The following is a 15,695-nucleotide window of genomic DNA, read 5'->3' on the forward strand; positions in this document are numbered from 1 at the left end:
GAGCAAGGTAGTAATCTAAACCATAAGGAATCAGCAGTGCAGCAAGTTAAAAAAATAAGCTAATAACTGATGCAGAGAAGCTGCACCTGTAATACCTCAGACTCATTCAGCAGATGCACAAAGTTATGTGGGGGAGTTGTGTCAGGCGAACACTTTGTTTAGGCTACTTAAAGACTTTCTTTTTTCCTACTTGTTTTTCTACCTATTCAGAAATGGACATGCTGGTGTGATCTGAAATATTACTCATCTGTGTGACTCAAATGTGCTTTACATTAAACATTTTTGGATATTTTGATCTTAGTTTTTTTAAAGTACATTTTGACAATAATTTCTTTTACTTAAATTTAAAAATAGATGATTGCAGTAAGCTTGTCGAAAAGTACATTGTAAACATCCATGTGATTTGCATTTCCCTGGTTGACAAATAAAAGTTATCTTCAATACATCATGTTCAGTATGCAAAGTGTGGGGTTAATCTGGCAATGTGATACGTTTGCGTTGAAGCCATGTGATGTTTTGGTGCACATTCCTAAGTAAATTTTTTTAACTTTGATTTCATGTGAATGAATGTTATCTGGAAACAAGCAGCAAACTCCTTTGGTAAGGCTTCAGGGCAGGCACTTGAGTTTGCAATCTAATTGCAGGATTCACAGTTGCAGTTGAGATTTAATGAAAGGCTCTAAGACCGTGTCAGTGTGCCGTTATGCTCATTGCATTGGTAATCATAGCTTTAAACTACAATTACACATGAATTAACTAAGCTTTTCTGTGTTTTCTTTCTAGGCAAGGCAAGTTAATTTATTTAGCCGATTTTAGTAATAAGATAACTCAAAGTTCTGTACCCAAAGAGAGCATAATTAAAACTTTTCTTTTTTGTTTCCCTTATTTCACGTTATACATTTTCTCTCAATGCTGTTAGAAATGAGATTCAATGCAACAATATGACTTTTGTATATTTTAGCTTTATTGCAATGGAAGATTGAGTCCAGTATATTAGTACAGAGGGCAGACTGCTGTTGGCCCTGAAAGTATTTTTTGAATGAAAATTATATTTTTGAAAGATGCACATTTTTGGAAGTACTATAGACCTGTGTGTGTACGTCTGATTAAAAAATAATGACCCATGTACGGAGGCCTTATTCCTCGACGCGGACCCTGATGTGATGGGTTCGAATCTGGCCTGTGGTCCTTTCCCACATGTCTCTCCTCCTAGCAACTAGTGCCGTAAAAAAAAAAAAAATAAATAAATAAATTAAAAAAAGTTGTGGTTCATAATATAATTAATAATTGAAGTAATAATAAAAGGATAAGAACCCTAATAATTACCTCAGGCCAAACCTGAATTTTGGACCAGAGTCATGATAATGAATAGGATGTTCCACAACCCAGATCGACCAATGAAAGGACACTAAAGTACATCATCGCATTTAAGGAATATTTTTGATTCATTCATTATTTTTGATTTGATTCAAGATAAAATGTTAACTTTTATTCAGTCATATTCAATATCATAGAATATGTGTTATGATGAGGTTTGGTAATAACTTTTTTATAAGTAACCTTTAAGCTGGTATTAAACATACTTTTTGATCATCTTAATAAGCAGAAAGGAAAGCTAAACACAGTCCGTGTTTACTAACTCTATGTAATCTATTTCACAAGCTAAATTGAGTTGCTGATATAAATAAACTTTTGAATAGTACTGTAATTTTTCAATTATGACTGGGGGGGGGTGATTTATTTAACTTAAAAACTTCTATATCAATCCACAGTTTTCCTGCTGAGTCATACTGTGTGGTTTCACAGTCAGTTCTGTGTGTTTTTGTTTTCAGCCAGAGGCACATTTGGCATAACGTTTCTAAGAAATACATGTTCTGTGAAGTCTGTTAAAGAAAGTTAACAAAATTATTTATATTCCATTCACTTTAAAAAGAATAGTTTCAACCACATTTTTAAGGAAAAGACCCTCAGAGAAGTAGCAGTTGCATCCCTTACAAACATGGGGGTGGGTCATTTTCCTTGATGTGAGCTGTGTGACAATCGGAAAAATAAATGTCTGCTACAGCTGTGGAATACCCAATCTCTTTGTCTGGTATTTATTAACACCTGCTCTTCTGTTTTCTCAGGTTTTTGCTGCACTGTTTAGAGGATTTGGATGCAAGCTTGCGGAAACTCAACTCCCGTTTGTTTGTCATCAGAGGCCAGCCCACAGATGTCTTCCCTCGTCTTTTCAAGGTATGAAAGCGAAGAAAGACTTAAGATGCGCCTCCTGGCTCACTTCAGAATTCAAACTATGATGTTTTTCTCTCTTCAAAGGAGGGATATGTAAACTTTCAAGCGCTACTGTATTGTATTGATTAAGGAAAATGTAACTGATTATATTTTCCATCAAAAATTATACATTTAGGATGATTCTAAATTTTGTTTGAATGCTGCTCTTCATTATTCTCTGTTATGGTGATGAGTAGTTTGCCAGCCATTGTGATAAAAGTAGGACTCCTTAAAATGTTAATTTCTCTTATTGGTATAAATGTAATGTTAACTGAAGGCTGTGTTAAACAAGCAGATTTTAGTGCTGTACACTCATGTTTTGAAAAGCAATGTGTTATATGTTATTGTAAACAATGCCTCCCCGTGGCCATTTATTGAAGAATAACATATTTTTATTACATTTCAATCTGGCATTAATTCATAAATTCCTGTTCTGTGAAACTGAATGTTTTTGTTTCTCTGTATTTGTGTGATCCATGCTTTTTAGGAATGGAATATCACACAGTTATCCTATGAGTACGATTCTGAGCCGTTTGGAAAGGACCGTGATGCTGCCATCCAGAAACTGGCCAGTGAGGCGGGTGTAGAGGTCATTGTGCGGATCTCACACACTCTCTATAATCTAGACGAGTGAGTTAATCTAGATTATTCATTCTGACATCGTCTGAAACCACCCATTATATAATGTCTGTGAAACTAAGGGCTTCCTTTGTCTCCTAAAGGATTATAGAAGTAAATGGTGGTCAGCCTCCTGTTACATATAAGCGCTTCCAGGGTCTAATTAACCGAATGGATGATGTGGAACAGCCTGCAGAGACTATCTCATCGGAAATGCTGAAAAACTGTATCACTCTTGTTACTGATGATCATGATGATAAGTTTGGAGTTCCATCCCTGGAGGAGCTTGGTGAGATTTTTATTATTATGTTGTTTTTTTTTGTTCAATGTTGTTATAAAACAATTAGAGAAGTCATGTTTATCTAATTAACAGAGCTAATATTTTTTCAGCCATTGTGCTAAAACAGTCAGTACCTAGTTAAGGGGGCATTTTGATGTTTAAACAGTTTTATAAGCAGACTTTTTCTAAGACAACTTCATGTTTCAGTGTTTTTCAGCAGTAGTGCATGTTTAAAGGGCTACACAAAAACATTTACCAACTCCTGTCTGGCCTCCTTTGACGTTAATGAAATATCTAAAAGTGACTCCAAATGCAAACAAATTTGAAGTGGGTCAAATATCTGTTTTTGTTTTTAAACACCGAAAGTATTTGCATGACTTAAAATTTTTATATTTCTTATTTTTCCCATAGACCTTAGATCGGGGATGTCAAACTAGTTTCAAAAACGGCTGTGTGGCTGCAGGTTTTCTTTCCAACCAAGCAATAGCACGACAGACTCCAAGCAATAGCTCAACAGACTCCATTCATCTCATCAAGTCATGTTAAGACTGGACTCACTTGATGAGATGCCTGGAGTCTGGTGTGCTATTGCTTGGTTGGAAAGAAAACCTGCAGCCACACGGCCTTTTTTTGGAACCAGTTTGACACCTCTGCCTTAGATGGAATAAAAAATTAACCTTTAAAAGGGACTACGTAATATGAGTATACCAAAAAAATATATGCTAATGTTAGAATAACAATACATGGCAAGTATTTGTCCTGCTAGTGTTTACGTTGTCCCTTTTGAAGTTTTGCACTAGTTGTTATCAGTAGGTATAAACATTGTTATACATCATCGTATTCTGCTGGCGGTACTTATGCATCAATAAACGTGCTGGTTAACGCACCTTTAGCTACCACACCGTTGGCTCCCGCACCTTTGGATAACATACCTTTAGCTCCCGCCTAATTAAACTACAATGTTCATATTGTGCTCCAAATGCTACTTGCGTCTTGTAATTCTTAACATCAAATATTTTTATATGGCTTTTTCACACACAATCTTAGACTTTTCCTGTTTCTTTTCACACCTCGGCTGAGGGATGCTGTGCTTCTTTATATCCTTGTTCACTTATTGCCTGCATGCATGATATAAGACCTCAGGTTATGTGATCCTGTTGTGGTAAATACTCAAAAGCCTGTGTTTCATAACAAATTGAGAAAAAACAACGATTAAAATTTAAATCAAATACCATAAGCCAGAGTGTGCTACTGGCATAGAAATTTTATTACATATTATTTTATGACTGGGAATTTTGAAGACCAAAGCCTTTTTTAGCATGAAGTAGAAAATTCTTATGCCTCCGACATGAACTATAGTTTCAGAGCATTAATCTAAACACTCAATGATGACATTTAAGCCTTTAAAGCCTTCCTCCTTATTTTGATTGCAACAATTAATTCAGTTTTTTATTATAATATTCGTTTTTCTTTTATAATGCAGGGCGTCCTGCTCAAGATTAATAGCTGTGATTTATTAGTCAGCCTGAAATACACCAGTATGTTGAGCTCCTGGATGCTGGAAAGATTAAACTGGTTATATACCCTGTATGATAATCTAGCTAATCTCACCTCAGTGTTTTTGTCATGAACTAACAACCGTGTTCGTCTTTCAGGTTTTGAGACTGAGGGTCTCAGCACAGCTATTTGGCCTGGAGGAGAAACAGAAGCCCTCAAGAGGTTAGAACGGCATCTGGAGAGGAAGGTAAAAAAAAATGGACCGTACTGATCCAAAGACATCAATTTTTTCAGTGTTAACATGAGCTATTCTGACCTGTAAATATAAGGCAAATATTTTGCTATCTTTCTTTCTGGTTAGTGATTTAAATGATCTTTGTATTAGTTCTAAATCTGCCTATAACTAAATTACTATGCTGTATTTTCAGTGGGTTGAAAGATTTGTTTTATTTTTTTTTAAGCGGGATTTAAATTTCTACTCCTTTTCGGTTATATGTTTGTGCCTTAAGCTGGGCTAGTTTGATAACAGATGATAACTTCCTTAGCTTGTTGACATTTGGTCATATAACATTAAAAACACCTTTTTCTTGTTTTCCTGCCTGATTGAATTTAGTTTATTTACATAGCGCCAATTCACAACACATGTGATCTCAATGCACTTTACAAATCAACCAGATCATCTAAGGAAAACCAGTTGATAGTATCGACTCATTGACTCTAAGGCAATCCCTCACACTAAGCATGCTTGTAGCAACAGTGGAGAGGAAAACTTCCTTTTTTTTTTTTTTTAACAGTGTCCTGCCTGGCAATGTGGCAATAAGAATAATTGTCTTGATGCCAAAAAGAACCCAACAGATTTTACTTTCACAAGTGTAGCAGTATGGCAATTGCCATACTGCTACACTTGTTTCATGCATATAAATTGTTTTATTATAATTATGCAGGGAGGTTTACAGTTTATATGGACACTGCAATGTAAATAGAGCAGAAAAACAGAAGAAGAAAAGGAAAAAAGAAAAAAAAGAGAAAAGATGAAAGAAAGAAGAGATAGAAAGGAGATCATTACCAAACATTTTCCTGTTAAAACTTCCTTTTAACAGGAAGAAACCTCCAGCAGAACCAGGCTCAGTGTGATCTTTGTATCTAATATATAAAATTGATACCTGTTATAAAATCTGCCAAATTTGAATCACATCTTGGCATGATCGTTATGCATCTCAATACATCAATAACACTATCTTGAAAGTTGTTTCTCAGTGAGGGAGAAACAAACTTTTGTCCTCACATTTGAAGAAGCTAAAATTCATTAGGGCTGTGAAGTTTATGAGCAGATTTAAGGCAAACAGAAAACATTAAGTTAGGAGATAAATTTCTCTGATAGATAAATAAAAACCCCACAGCATGTAAATTCTGGTGGAACTGGATTTGTACAGTTTTAAAGGCTATTACCATATTTTTTTGACTATAACTCGCACTTTTTTCATGGTTTGGCTGGCCATGCGACTTATACTCTGGTGCGACATATACGTTTTGTTTTGTTTTTTCACCATGAGAGGGCGCTATTTAGTTTGCATGCAACAACATGTATTCTATTACCCGTAATACCACGGAAAGAAAAAACTTTATTAAACAAAAAAAAAACAGATTAGAAGTGTAAATTAGGCTATGAAATAGGCCTGTACAATAGGCTTTTTACATGTACGCCTACAACGGTAGTGATGGTATTAATTAAAGTAGACAGGGCAACTGCCGCATTATTACTGCTTCTCAGATGTTCGTTCATGAAATAAAACAATGCGGTCTTCGAGCAGTAGCCTACCATGCACTAGTTATCAGAACACGGATTCCATGCATAGAATAACTTTTCAAAAAGGTGCAACTGTTAGTCCAGTGTGACGTTTATGTTTTTTCGTCTTCATAATGTCTTCTTTGGCTGATGCGACTTAAAATCTGGAGCAACGTTTAGTCCGAAAAATACGGCACTTTTACAAAATGAATACTTTTTTGCTTTTACTTTCTGTTTTGACTAGCAGCAAAACATAAACTAATGTGGTTATAATAAACTAACATAAACTAATATGGTTGTAATTTATTCAAATAACTTCTGTTCCTTTGGAAAACGGCAATAGCTGTTGCTAAAGATACCATTTCCAAAATGTTTTTTGCAGGCTTGGGTGGCAAACTTCGAACGTCCAAGAATGAACTCCAACTCTCTGTTAGCTACCCCTACAGGCCTCAGCCCTTACCTGCGCTTCGGGTGTCTCTCCTGCCGCCACTTTTACTTCAGGCTCACTGACCTTTATAAAAAGGTAACAATTATCATGCAAGATAAAAAAAAGAAAGAAATGCTCTTTAATTCTGATAAATTGCTTTTTAATTGTTATCAGGTTAATTCATGCTCTGTTAACACATAAATACGTAATTATACCAAATAAGCTTGTCTATTATTTATTCAGGTAAAGAAAAACAGCAACCCACCTTTGTCCCTCTATGGACAACTATTATGGAGGGAATTCTTCTACACAACAGCCACCAACAATCCCTGCTTTGACAAGATGGAGGGAAACCCTGTGTGTCTTCAAATCCCCTGGGACCGAAACCCGGAAGCACTGGCCAAGTGGGCAGAGGGACGAACAGGTTATCCCTGGATTGACGCTATAATGACCCAACTGAGGCAGGAGGGGTGGATTCATCATTTGGCCAGGCATGCAGTGGCCTGTTTCCTCACAAGGGGAGACCTCTGGATCAGCTGGGAAGAAGGCATGAAAGTAAGAATATAGGAGGAGCAGTTGGAAAAAATGTCAGTTCCTGTCTAAGGTTTATATGCTGCCTGCTGGTGATGATTCTCAGTCATTCAGGTCATAGTCCTTCCAAAAAAGTAAAAAAAAACAATCCACTGAACTTTGTTTTCCAAGTTTGATGACGTTTCACTTCCCATCCAGGAAGCTTTTTCAATTCAAACTGTCAAAATGTGTCGCAGTAAGCTTGACGCAGACATTTTGGTTTTATGCTCAATTTTGAAGCGTGGTCTGCGCTATACGCTGTGGGTCTAGATACAGTCGAGGCGGTGAGGAAGTGGGGGCGAGTTTGTCTGACAATGGAGGGACATGACGGCGAAACAGAGCGGGGATCCAGGTGGAAAAAAGGTCCCAGCGTTCTCGCGCACCTCGATCTTCTAGCTGGTCAAACTTCACGAGTCGTTTTCCGCAATGTCGGTCATAAAAACAAAACAAGCCGGCCTCCTGTCTTCGGCACTGTCTGCGCTCACCTGCAATTTGGAAGAGGTGCGGCAGAGTGTCTCGGGAGGGGGCGGGACTTCTTTTTGTTCACTGAGACACCGATGCAGACGACCTAGTTACAAAGTATAAATCAGCCTTAAGAATTAGCAATGAGTTCCAAGCTTTATCGAGGAGCCAATACAAAGCTTTGTTTGGGCTTAGAAAACATGCATATTTAACCAGAAGAACAGGCCCTTCTCTTAGTAATGGGGAGTTGTTGACTTCCTGGATGGGAAGTGAAACGTCTTAAAACTTGGAAAACAAAGTCCAGTTGATTGTTTTTTAACCTTTTTTGAAATTAATATGCAGTCATTATGGGAATAAACATAATATTTTGGGGCATTTAAAATATTGTGTTCCATGGATGAAATGCCTTTATAGAATAAAACCTCAGTTGTTTCAATAATAATCCACTCAAGCTGTTTCCAACAAACTGTTTAAATGATCATAAAAGCTCAAAATCAAAACACACAACACATTGTGACACCAACAAGCTTTTGGTACAACAGCTAAAAATTAACTTTAAGCTATTCGGCTTTTGGTACCTATACTGAATTAAATGGAGTCTATAAAGTCCCTGTATGGTGAATTTCAAGGCTTTTCAGTAACTTGAGTCTAACTCTCCCCTAAATCAACTGTTTTGCTGATAACCTGTAAAAACTGGGCCTATGGGATGCCGATAATGATGTTTTACATTTTCATGTGGACTTCAGTTCTGCAATATTTTTCTTATAGTGCACTCAGAGGCTTAAACTGCTGCTACTGCAATAGAGTTTTCCTCTCTTGCTGTTACTTGTTTTTTATTACCATAGTGCCATGTTTTGGTATAATTATCCTGCCTTCCACTGCCTAAATAGCTAGAAATGCTTGATGATGGCGACAAAAAGTCTGGTTTTTACCAAATATTTCAGTGGATGTATGTATTTCTGTTTTTTGCCCATGCGTATATAAGAGGAAAACCTGCATATGTTTAAAAAGCTGAATGCATTTTCTGTTTTGAACAGTTTTGTCACTGTAATTGTTTTCTGTGTTACTATTGGCCATAATCATGAGATGAAGCCTGTATGGAATTAGGATACTGCAGCCATAAATCACATTTAATATCACAATAGGTTGTAAGATGCACCTAAAATGTTGGAAGTAATCTAAGTAGTGATCCAAGTTGTGAAGTGGGTTTGTTTGTATGCAGGTCTTTGAGGAGCTCTTGCTCGACGCAGACTGGAGTGTAAACGCCGGCAGTTGGATGTGGCTTTCTTGCAGTTCGTTTTTCCAGCAGTTTTTCCATTGCTATTGTCCCGTGGGATTTGGTAGACGCACAGACCCCGGTGGCGACTACATACGGTCAGTAGCTGCTTTCATGTGCCTCACATGCCTCCCACTCAAAAAAAATAAAAGTCTTTCATAATCTGTGTTTTTTTTTTTTTTTTTTTTTTTTTGCACACATTTAACAGTGAAACTAGAATCTCATGGTTAACTTGTGCTTTTTCAAACCCTCACATGGGAGAAAGAAAGTCAGAAGGTCTGATTGAGGTTTTAAAAATAGAAGAGTAAAGTTTTATGAGGTTTTAATTTAAGAATGTTTCCTCAATATCTCACTGAAAGAAAGGGTGACCTGTTCCCAGGTTTATTTTTCACATTCTTTTTTTTTTTCTAGGCGCTATTTGCCAGTATTGAGAGGTTTCCCTGCCAAATACATCTACGATCCTTGGAATGCCCCCGAGGAAGTGCAGAAGGCAGCCAAGTGCATCATAGGGACCAACTACCCCAAACCCATGGTAAACCATGGCGAGAGCAGTCGCGTCAACATAGAGAGGATGAAGCAGATTTACCAACAGCTGTCCTGTTACAAAGGACTAGGTAAATGATTGTTAAATAATTTTGTCTAATTTATCCTAAATGGTGCCCTCTTTTCCCAGCACAACCACTCACTTTAAATTATGTATTGCAATTTTATACAATTGACGAAAGGATAAATGTACATAGTTTTTGATTTTTTTTTTTACAAATAACATTTATAAAGCATATTTGTTTTTAGTCTCCCAGAGAAGATATTTTGTCAAACAACCTTTTTCCTATTAACTGCTTTAAAAATGTATCTTTTCTTTTTATTTACTATTGACAAAACAGTTAAAAATGTGATAGGATGGACCAGATTTGATGGATTCTTTGGTTTTCTTACTCTCAACACAGATTACTGAGTTTGAGCTACATCTGGAATATATAAATATGCTTTGATCTAAAGCATCCAATTGGAGCTGTGACTTTATGTTCATCTGCAAATTGGACCCCCACCTTTGTTTAAAATCTTTACAGCCTTTACAGATAGTTTTCCCAGTGTTAGCTTTTGTTTGGCTCCCTTTGTCTACCCATATATCCTGACCAGTTCTCTTCCCTACCAAGGGAAAGCCTGCCCATTGCACACATGTGCCACCGTAGTGATGGGTGTTGACACTGATGTTTAGTGTGAAGGTGATTTCCCACTGCAGGAACAGTTTTCAGGAACTAGGGACGTTTTTTTCTTTTTCTTTTCTTCGATTTCTACTGTTGCAACCAAACCAAGCAACCACTGTTCCTTGAGGGTAGCTAGTTTTTTTTGTTGCTGCAATTTTTTGGTACTTGAATACCAAACAAAGCAAAACTTTTCAGGATTGGAGCTCATCCATCTGCATTAAATTTTAGTGGATTATACATGCTATTTCTACTGTCTCACAAGTTTTCAATTTTAAAGTGGTAGGGAAGTCATAATTAAATGTCAAATAATTCTTGCTTAAACATGTATATAAATGTTCTCTTTATCAGACTATCTTGTCCCAAAATTTCAAACATTTCTATTTAAATGGGGGGGGGGGGTATTCTTGCTTATGCAGGCCAGTTAGTTATATGTCAGCCTGTACACCTAAATTCGGCCAATCATATATCAACGGTCAACTGTCAATCAAATGTTTTCGGTCATAGCATCTTGATTCATAGCATCTTGGACTTTGTTTCCAAGTTCAAAGACGTTTTTCTTTTAATTGAAAAAGCTTTCTGGATTGGGAGCGAAATGCTATCAAACTTGGAAACAAATTCTATTGTATTTTCATTTTTTTTGGAATGATTGATAATGTCGAACTCAACTCAGTCATATCAGTCGGACTACCACGAGAGTGACCAGCATCCAGCTCTACTTAGACACCAATGGCAACTCCGCGTAAAGTGAAAAAAGTAAAAAAAACAAACAAAAAAAACAACTTGTCAAATACGAGCCTGAGCTGTGAGAACTAGCAGAGGATTTGGCATTACATTGCTGTTTTACTGTAACTGCTATGAAACTAGACATTAATGCCATTTTTATCTGACTCCACTGTTTTTAATGGTTCTGTGCTTGATTGGGACGAGAACTGTGCTCCCAGAAAGCATCAGCAGGAGGAGGAACCAGTCTGTGTCAGGAGACATCCTCTCCATAAAAGTCCTGGTTGTTTGGTTACCACTGTGAAAATGCACATTAAAAAGCCTATAGATAAAAGTATTCCAGGAAATCAGGTTCAAACCACAGTCGCGTAAATATGGTTGGTGTCATCTGCGTGGAAACCTTCTTATAAATACATCTGTTGTACTACTTATGTAGCTTATGGTCAACATAACAGGAAAATGATGTTTGGTCCTTTTTTACGCATGGTTGTGCTCTCTGTTGGTGATTTAAGTGGAATGTTTACACCTGATTTTCTGGTTGTAGTACAACCAGCTAAAAATTTTAGAGATTAGAAACACTTTTTTCATGGATAACTATCTTTATTCTTAAGGTCAGTTTGTTTTTACTGCCGCTAGTAAAACATAAAACCCATGTTACATTAAGGTGATGCCTCAACTCTAGGGTGTTTTTGCATACCAGGTTAAAAAATTACTTCAGTATTATTAGTAGGAGAATGTAGTTTTTATAATTTATTTTTTTTTGTTAACAAATGTTCTGTTTATGTCTTAGGGCTCCTTGCAACTGTGCCAGCAAATCCCAACAGCAATAGCAGCATTGGAGATGTCAGTACTGGGTCTGCTCATTATCAAAAAGGGTTCTTTGAAATCCATCCCTCGCAGGAGGAAACATCCCAAACAGGTACGGATTTAAGATGAAAATGAAGTTGTGCTCTCAGTACACTAGACGCTTTACATAACAATCCTCAACGTGTTCAAGAAAGCTAAATTTAATAACCATGAGACTTAAGCATGACACCCAGCATCTGACATGTTGCCTGCAGAGCTGCTGTTTACAAGTGGAGGATGAATACTGGTTATTGTGGAGCATCACTAACCCTCTGGTGCACTGACATTAAAAAACACAAGAACAGTTAAATGACCTCAGATTTGATTCAACAACAGGCTCTAAAAGCCATGTTCTTTCATGAAAGCTGTTTGCTAATGTGACTGAAATCCTCTTGTGTCTCTTCTCTTTGAAAGTAGAAAGGAGACAGTCGACGCTGAAGCGCCACCATGAAAAGACAGAACCTGAATGCAGCTTCAAATCGTGGAAGCAGCGCAAGTAGTTTGGGAAAGGCACATGCGTTGTGTTCAATGTCCTCAGGTAGCAATGATTAACTTCCACCAAATAACGATGGATAAGATGGTTAACCTTCTGGTACTGTTCAGTATTTCTGACTTTGGTTTATCTTTCATATAGAAACATTTAAACATGTGATCACTGATTAGCTTGTCGATTTTAACGTGTGTTCCTCACAGGATAAGACCTGTTACAGCTCTCAGGTACAATGTGATAAAACTGTAATACATCTGAAACCAAATCGTACAAATTATTATTATTTTTTTTTTTTTTTTTATTTGAAGCAGCCTGTTGTCTTCCAGCAGAGTGTATCTGCTTACATTAAAAACTTGGTAATCAAGCCTCTTTTCTCACTGACATCCACAAGGGGAGTAAAGCATTCTGTTATATCATAAAACAACTGTTTGACCTCAACAATGAACAATATAGAGTTCTCATTTAGGACAAGTTGGTTCTTCTTTTCTTGAAGGTCGGATGAACAGTGAAACATTAGAAGCCATTTAATATTGTTTTATGAATATTTGGAACTTATTTTCTGTTTTTGTACATTCTGTTATTTCGTTTCATTAATATTAGTCTATGAGTAATGTTACCAAAGTGTTGAAGTTCTAATATAATATGTTATTGTATCACCTCAGTGATTTTAAATGTGTTTTGTATAATTAATGACCTTGTTTTAAATATTTTGATATGACAATAAAAGATGAAATAAATTATTATCTTCTGTCTTTTTTCTATAATACTTCAACTTTTCAGCTTATCTAAGGAAAATGAAGAAGTTTGCCATTTAAATGAAATGGTTCTGCAAAGCCTCTCTAGAACTTTAAAAGTCTCCATAAAACAATAAAGTGGATCTTTAAGATATGTGAAATGCAGCAGACTTTCAAACAAATCTGCCTACCCTGCATCAACTGATCAGATTGGAGTTTCACTGCAAAAAAAGTTCCCAAATTAACCGAAAAATAAATATTTAAAAACTATTTTAAACCACACAAATACTAAATATACTCAAACTTTTTTTCTGATACTATTATAGAATAATGAAGCTGATATTAATTATTTAATACTACATATCTGTTCATGACAAATACATTGGAGTATAAAAAAAATCCATAGTTTTTAAATAAGCATAGTGTTAGCCATTTTGACTTGTTAAACACCAATCCACATTGTCAGAAAATCATCGTAGTTCAGTATCTTGCATATATGGACATTTAAGTGTACAGTAGGTGTTTCTTCAGGTTTTAAAACAATTTGAATCTTAAGCATGGTTATCAATAGATATATCATCCCTAAATAAGTTCGCAACTTTTCTAAACAACCCCATGATCTCTAATTTTATGTTTACTGGTTTAGTCAACCTGATTTTTTTTTTTCAAAATTCCTGCTAGCTGTGCATAGAGGTCAAAAACCTCATGCACTAAGGTCCAAGGACTTTAAGAAGTGAAAGGGCCCCCCCCCCCTTTTGTTACACTGTCCTGTCTGGCGATGTGGCAATAAGAATAATTGTCTTGATGCCAAAAAGGAGCCTAACAGATTTTATTTTCACAAGTGGAACAGTACGGCTATCGCCAAAGTGTTCCGCTTGATTTATGTATGTAAATAGCTTTATTGTAATTATGCAGGGAGATTTACAGATTATATAGACACTGCAATGTAAGTAGAACAGGAAAGGAAAAAAAGGAGAAAAGATTAAAGAAAGAGGAGATAAAAGGGAAATAACAATAAAACATCTTCAATCTGCTTCATCACCTGCAAAGAGATGTAAACAGCACAACCAACGGATATAGTATAAGAGATTCAATAATGTAACACCTTGATACTATCGCTGAAGTATAAGTAGTATTATTTAATCTGACATGTATACTGTGGTAGCTGAAAATAGGAATACGCGCTTTCTGTATGGAAGTGAATATATGTATGGAAGCCTAATACATCCTTAACCACACACTTACAGTTTCCACAGTGTTACAGAAAATCCTATAGCTGTGGGACCAATGACAGCAGTTGAACCCTGTATGTTTTGTTTATTTAAATATTGGAAATGAAATATACTTTGATGTTCCAACAAATGCCCTTTTTTTCTGTAGATAGGATATGCCATATTAGCAGTGACGTTTCTAGACCAAGTGTTCCAGGGGGCCAAAAGGGGGCCAGCATCTTTTCGTAGGGGCCCAGAAAAGCATGAAATAAAAAACAGGGCTTCAAATATATTAACATATCTGGATGAAGTGAAACTTCTATTCAAGGAAGTTTAATTAAAACTATATATCTTATTAGGTCAATATACATTTATAATTTAGGAATTTTACATATTTTTGACTTGATTTAAGTTAAAATTACAGTTCTCCATAAAATCTGAATTAGAACTCAAGAAAAGCTGATAAATTCAGCTGTAAAAATTTGTTTTGAAAAACGCATTTATCAGAAGAAAACTGGGATCCTATCTCAATACCACTGAAGCTATCACCTTATTGTTTTTAAATAATTAGTAAAACTGAATTTCTAAAGAAAAACAAATTAAATAGATCCAAAAGACCTATTAGTAACCATGTCTGTTCCAGCGCAGATCATCATTAGAACTTTTTTGAGTGTTATGTCTTCAGTGCAGGGGCCAAAACAGGGGCCCTGGCCCCCCAGCCCCTGTCTAGAAGCTTAAGCTGAAACCAAAATCAAAAAAAAGAAAACACACATTCAAGTCAGGTTTTTCTGCAACAAGGTACCAAAGCTAATCCAGATTCAGATGTTTCTATTGTTTGAACGATTAAATACTGACAAGTTACTGATTCTAAAGCGCAGCAATTTCTCCATAAAACGAAAAGGAATTGTTAGTTTTTTTCCTTGTGTAATCGCCAGCAAGCACAGCCCATTTTATGACCCACTCCGTCACGGTGTTTGTGATGCAGGCAGAGAAAACAAAGAAAAGCTGCACCGCGTCCAATAGCAGCAGCCGCTCGGTGGGCGGAGACAGATCAACGTGCGCTCAATAAAAGGTTTGCTCACATCTGCGCTGTCAAACTGTCCATTGCTTCCTGGTGGGGATTGCTTACACCGCCTGTTGCTGGAGATGGAGAAAAGTCAGGAAAAAGTGCAGAGGAAACCTATTCGCCTCATTGCTGCAGTTTGCAACAACATGGGGCTGGGGAAAGACGGGACCCTGCCCTGGAATTTACCGTAAGACTCTAACAATCTGAAAACTGCATTTAATAACAACACATAT

At 36.5% G+C, this 15,695-nt stretch overlaps 2 protein-coding genes across 5 annotated transcripts in view; both read left to right on the forward strand.

The window, feature by feature from the left end:
* LOC107082489 (cryptochrome-1-like) overlaps window positions 1-13,158 on the forward strand; it is a 17,150-nt gene extending 3,992 nt beyond the window's left edge. For 3 of the 4 annotated variants that reach the window (XM_015371195.1, XM_015371196.1, XM_015371197.1), the window contains exons 3-12: window positions 2,127-2,235; window positions 2,759-2,901; window positions 2,994-3,178; window positions 4,825-4,913; window positions 6,835-6,975; window positions 7,123-7,434; window positions 9,134-9,285; window positions 9,599-9,801; window positions 11,906-12,034; window positions 12,376-13,158. In XM_015371195.1, the coding sequence (XP_015226681.1) occupies window positions 2,127-2,235; window positions 2,759-2,901; window positions 2,994-3,178; window positions 4,825-4,913; window positions 6,835-6,975; window positions 7,123-7,434; window positions 9,134-9,285; window positions 9,599-9,801; window positions 11,906-12,034; window positions 12,376-12,461 (1,549 nt within the window). In that variant the 3' untranslated portion in view covers window positions 12,462-13,158. The remainder of the gene's footprint in view (window positions 1-2,126; window positions 2,236-2,758; window positions 2,902-2,993; window positions 3,179-4,824; window positions 4,914-6,834; window positions 6,976-7,122; window positions 7,435-9,133; window positions 9,286-9,598; window positions 9,802-11,905; window positions 12,035-12,375) is intronic. The other variant, XM_015371198.1, reaches the window with a different exon arrangement.
* Window positions 13,159-15,480: 2,322 nt separating this feature from the next.
* LOC107082490 (dihydrofolate reductase-like) overlaps window positions 15,481-15,695 on the forward strand; it is a 5,006-nt gene continuing 4,791 nt past the window's right edge. Inside the window, exon 1 of the mRNA XM_015371199.1 lies at window positions 15,481-15,649. Coding sequence (XP_015226685.1) covers window positions 15,543-15,649 — 107 coding nt within the window. The 5' untranslated portion in view covers window positions 15,481-15,542. The remainder of the gene's footprint in view (window positions 15,650-15,695) is intronic.

This window comes from Cyprinodon variegatus, unplaced genomic scaffold (assembly GCF_000732505.1).
Source record: "Cyprinodon variegatus isolate N-32 unplaced genomic scaffold, C_variegatus-1.0 Scaffold54, whole genome shotgun sequence".
Taxonomy (NCBI): Eukaryota; Metazoa; Chordata; class Actinopteri; order Cyprinodontiformes; family Cyprinodontidae; genus Cyprinodon; species Cyprinodon variegatus.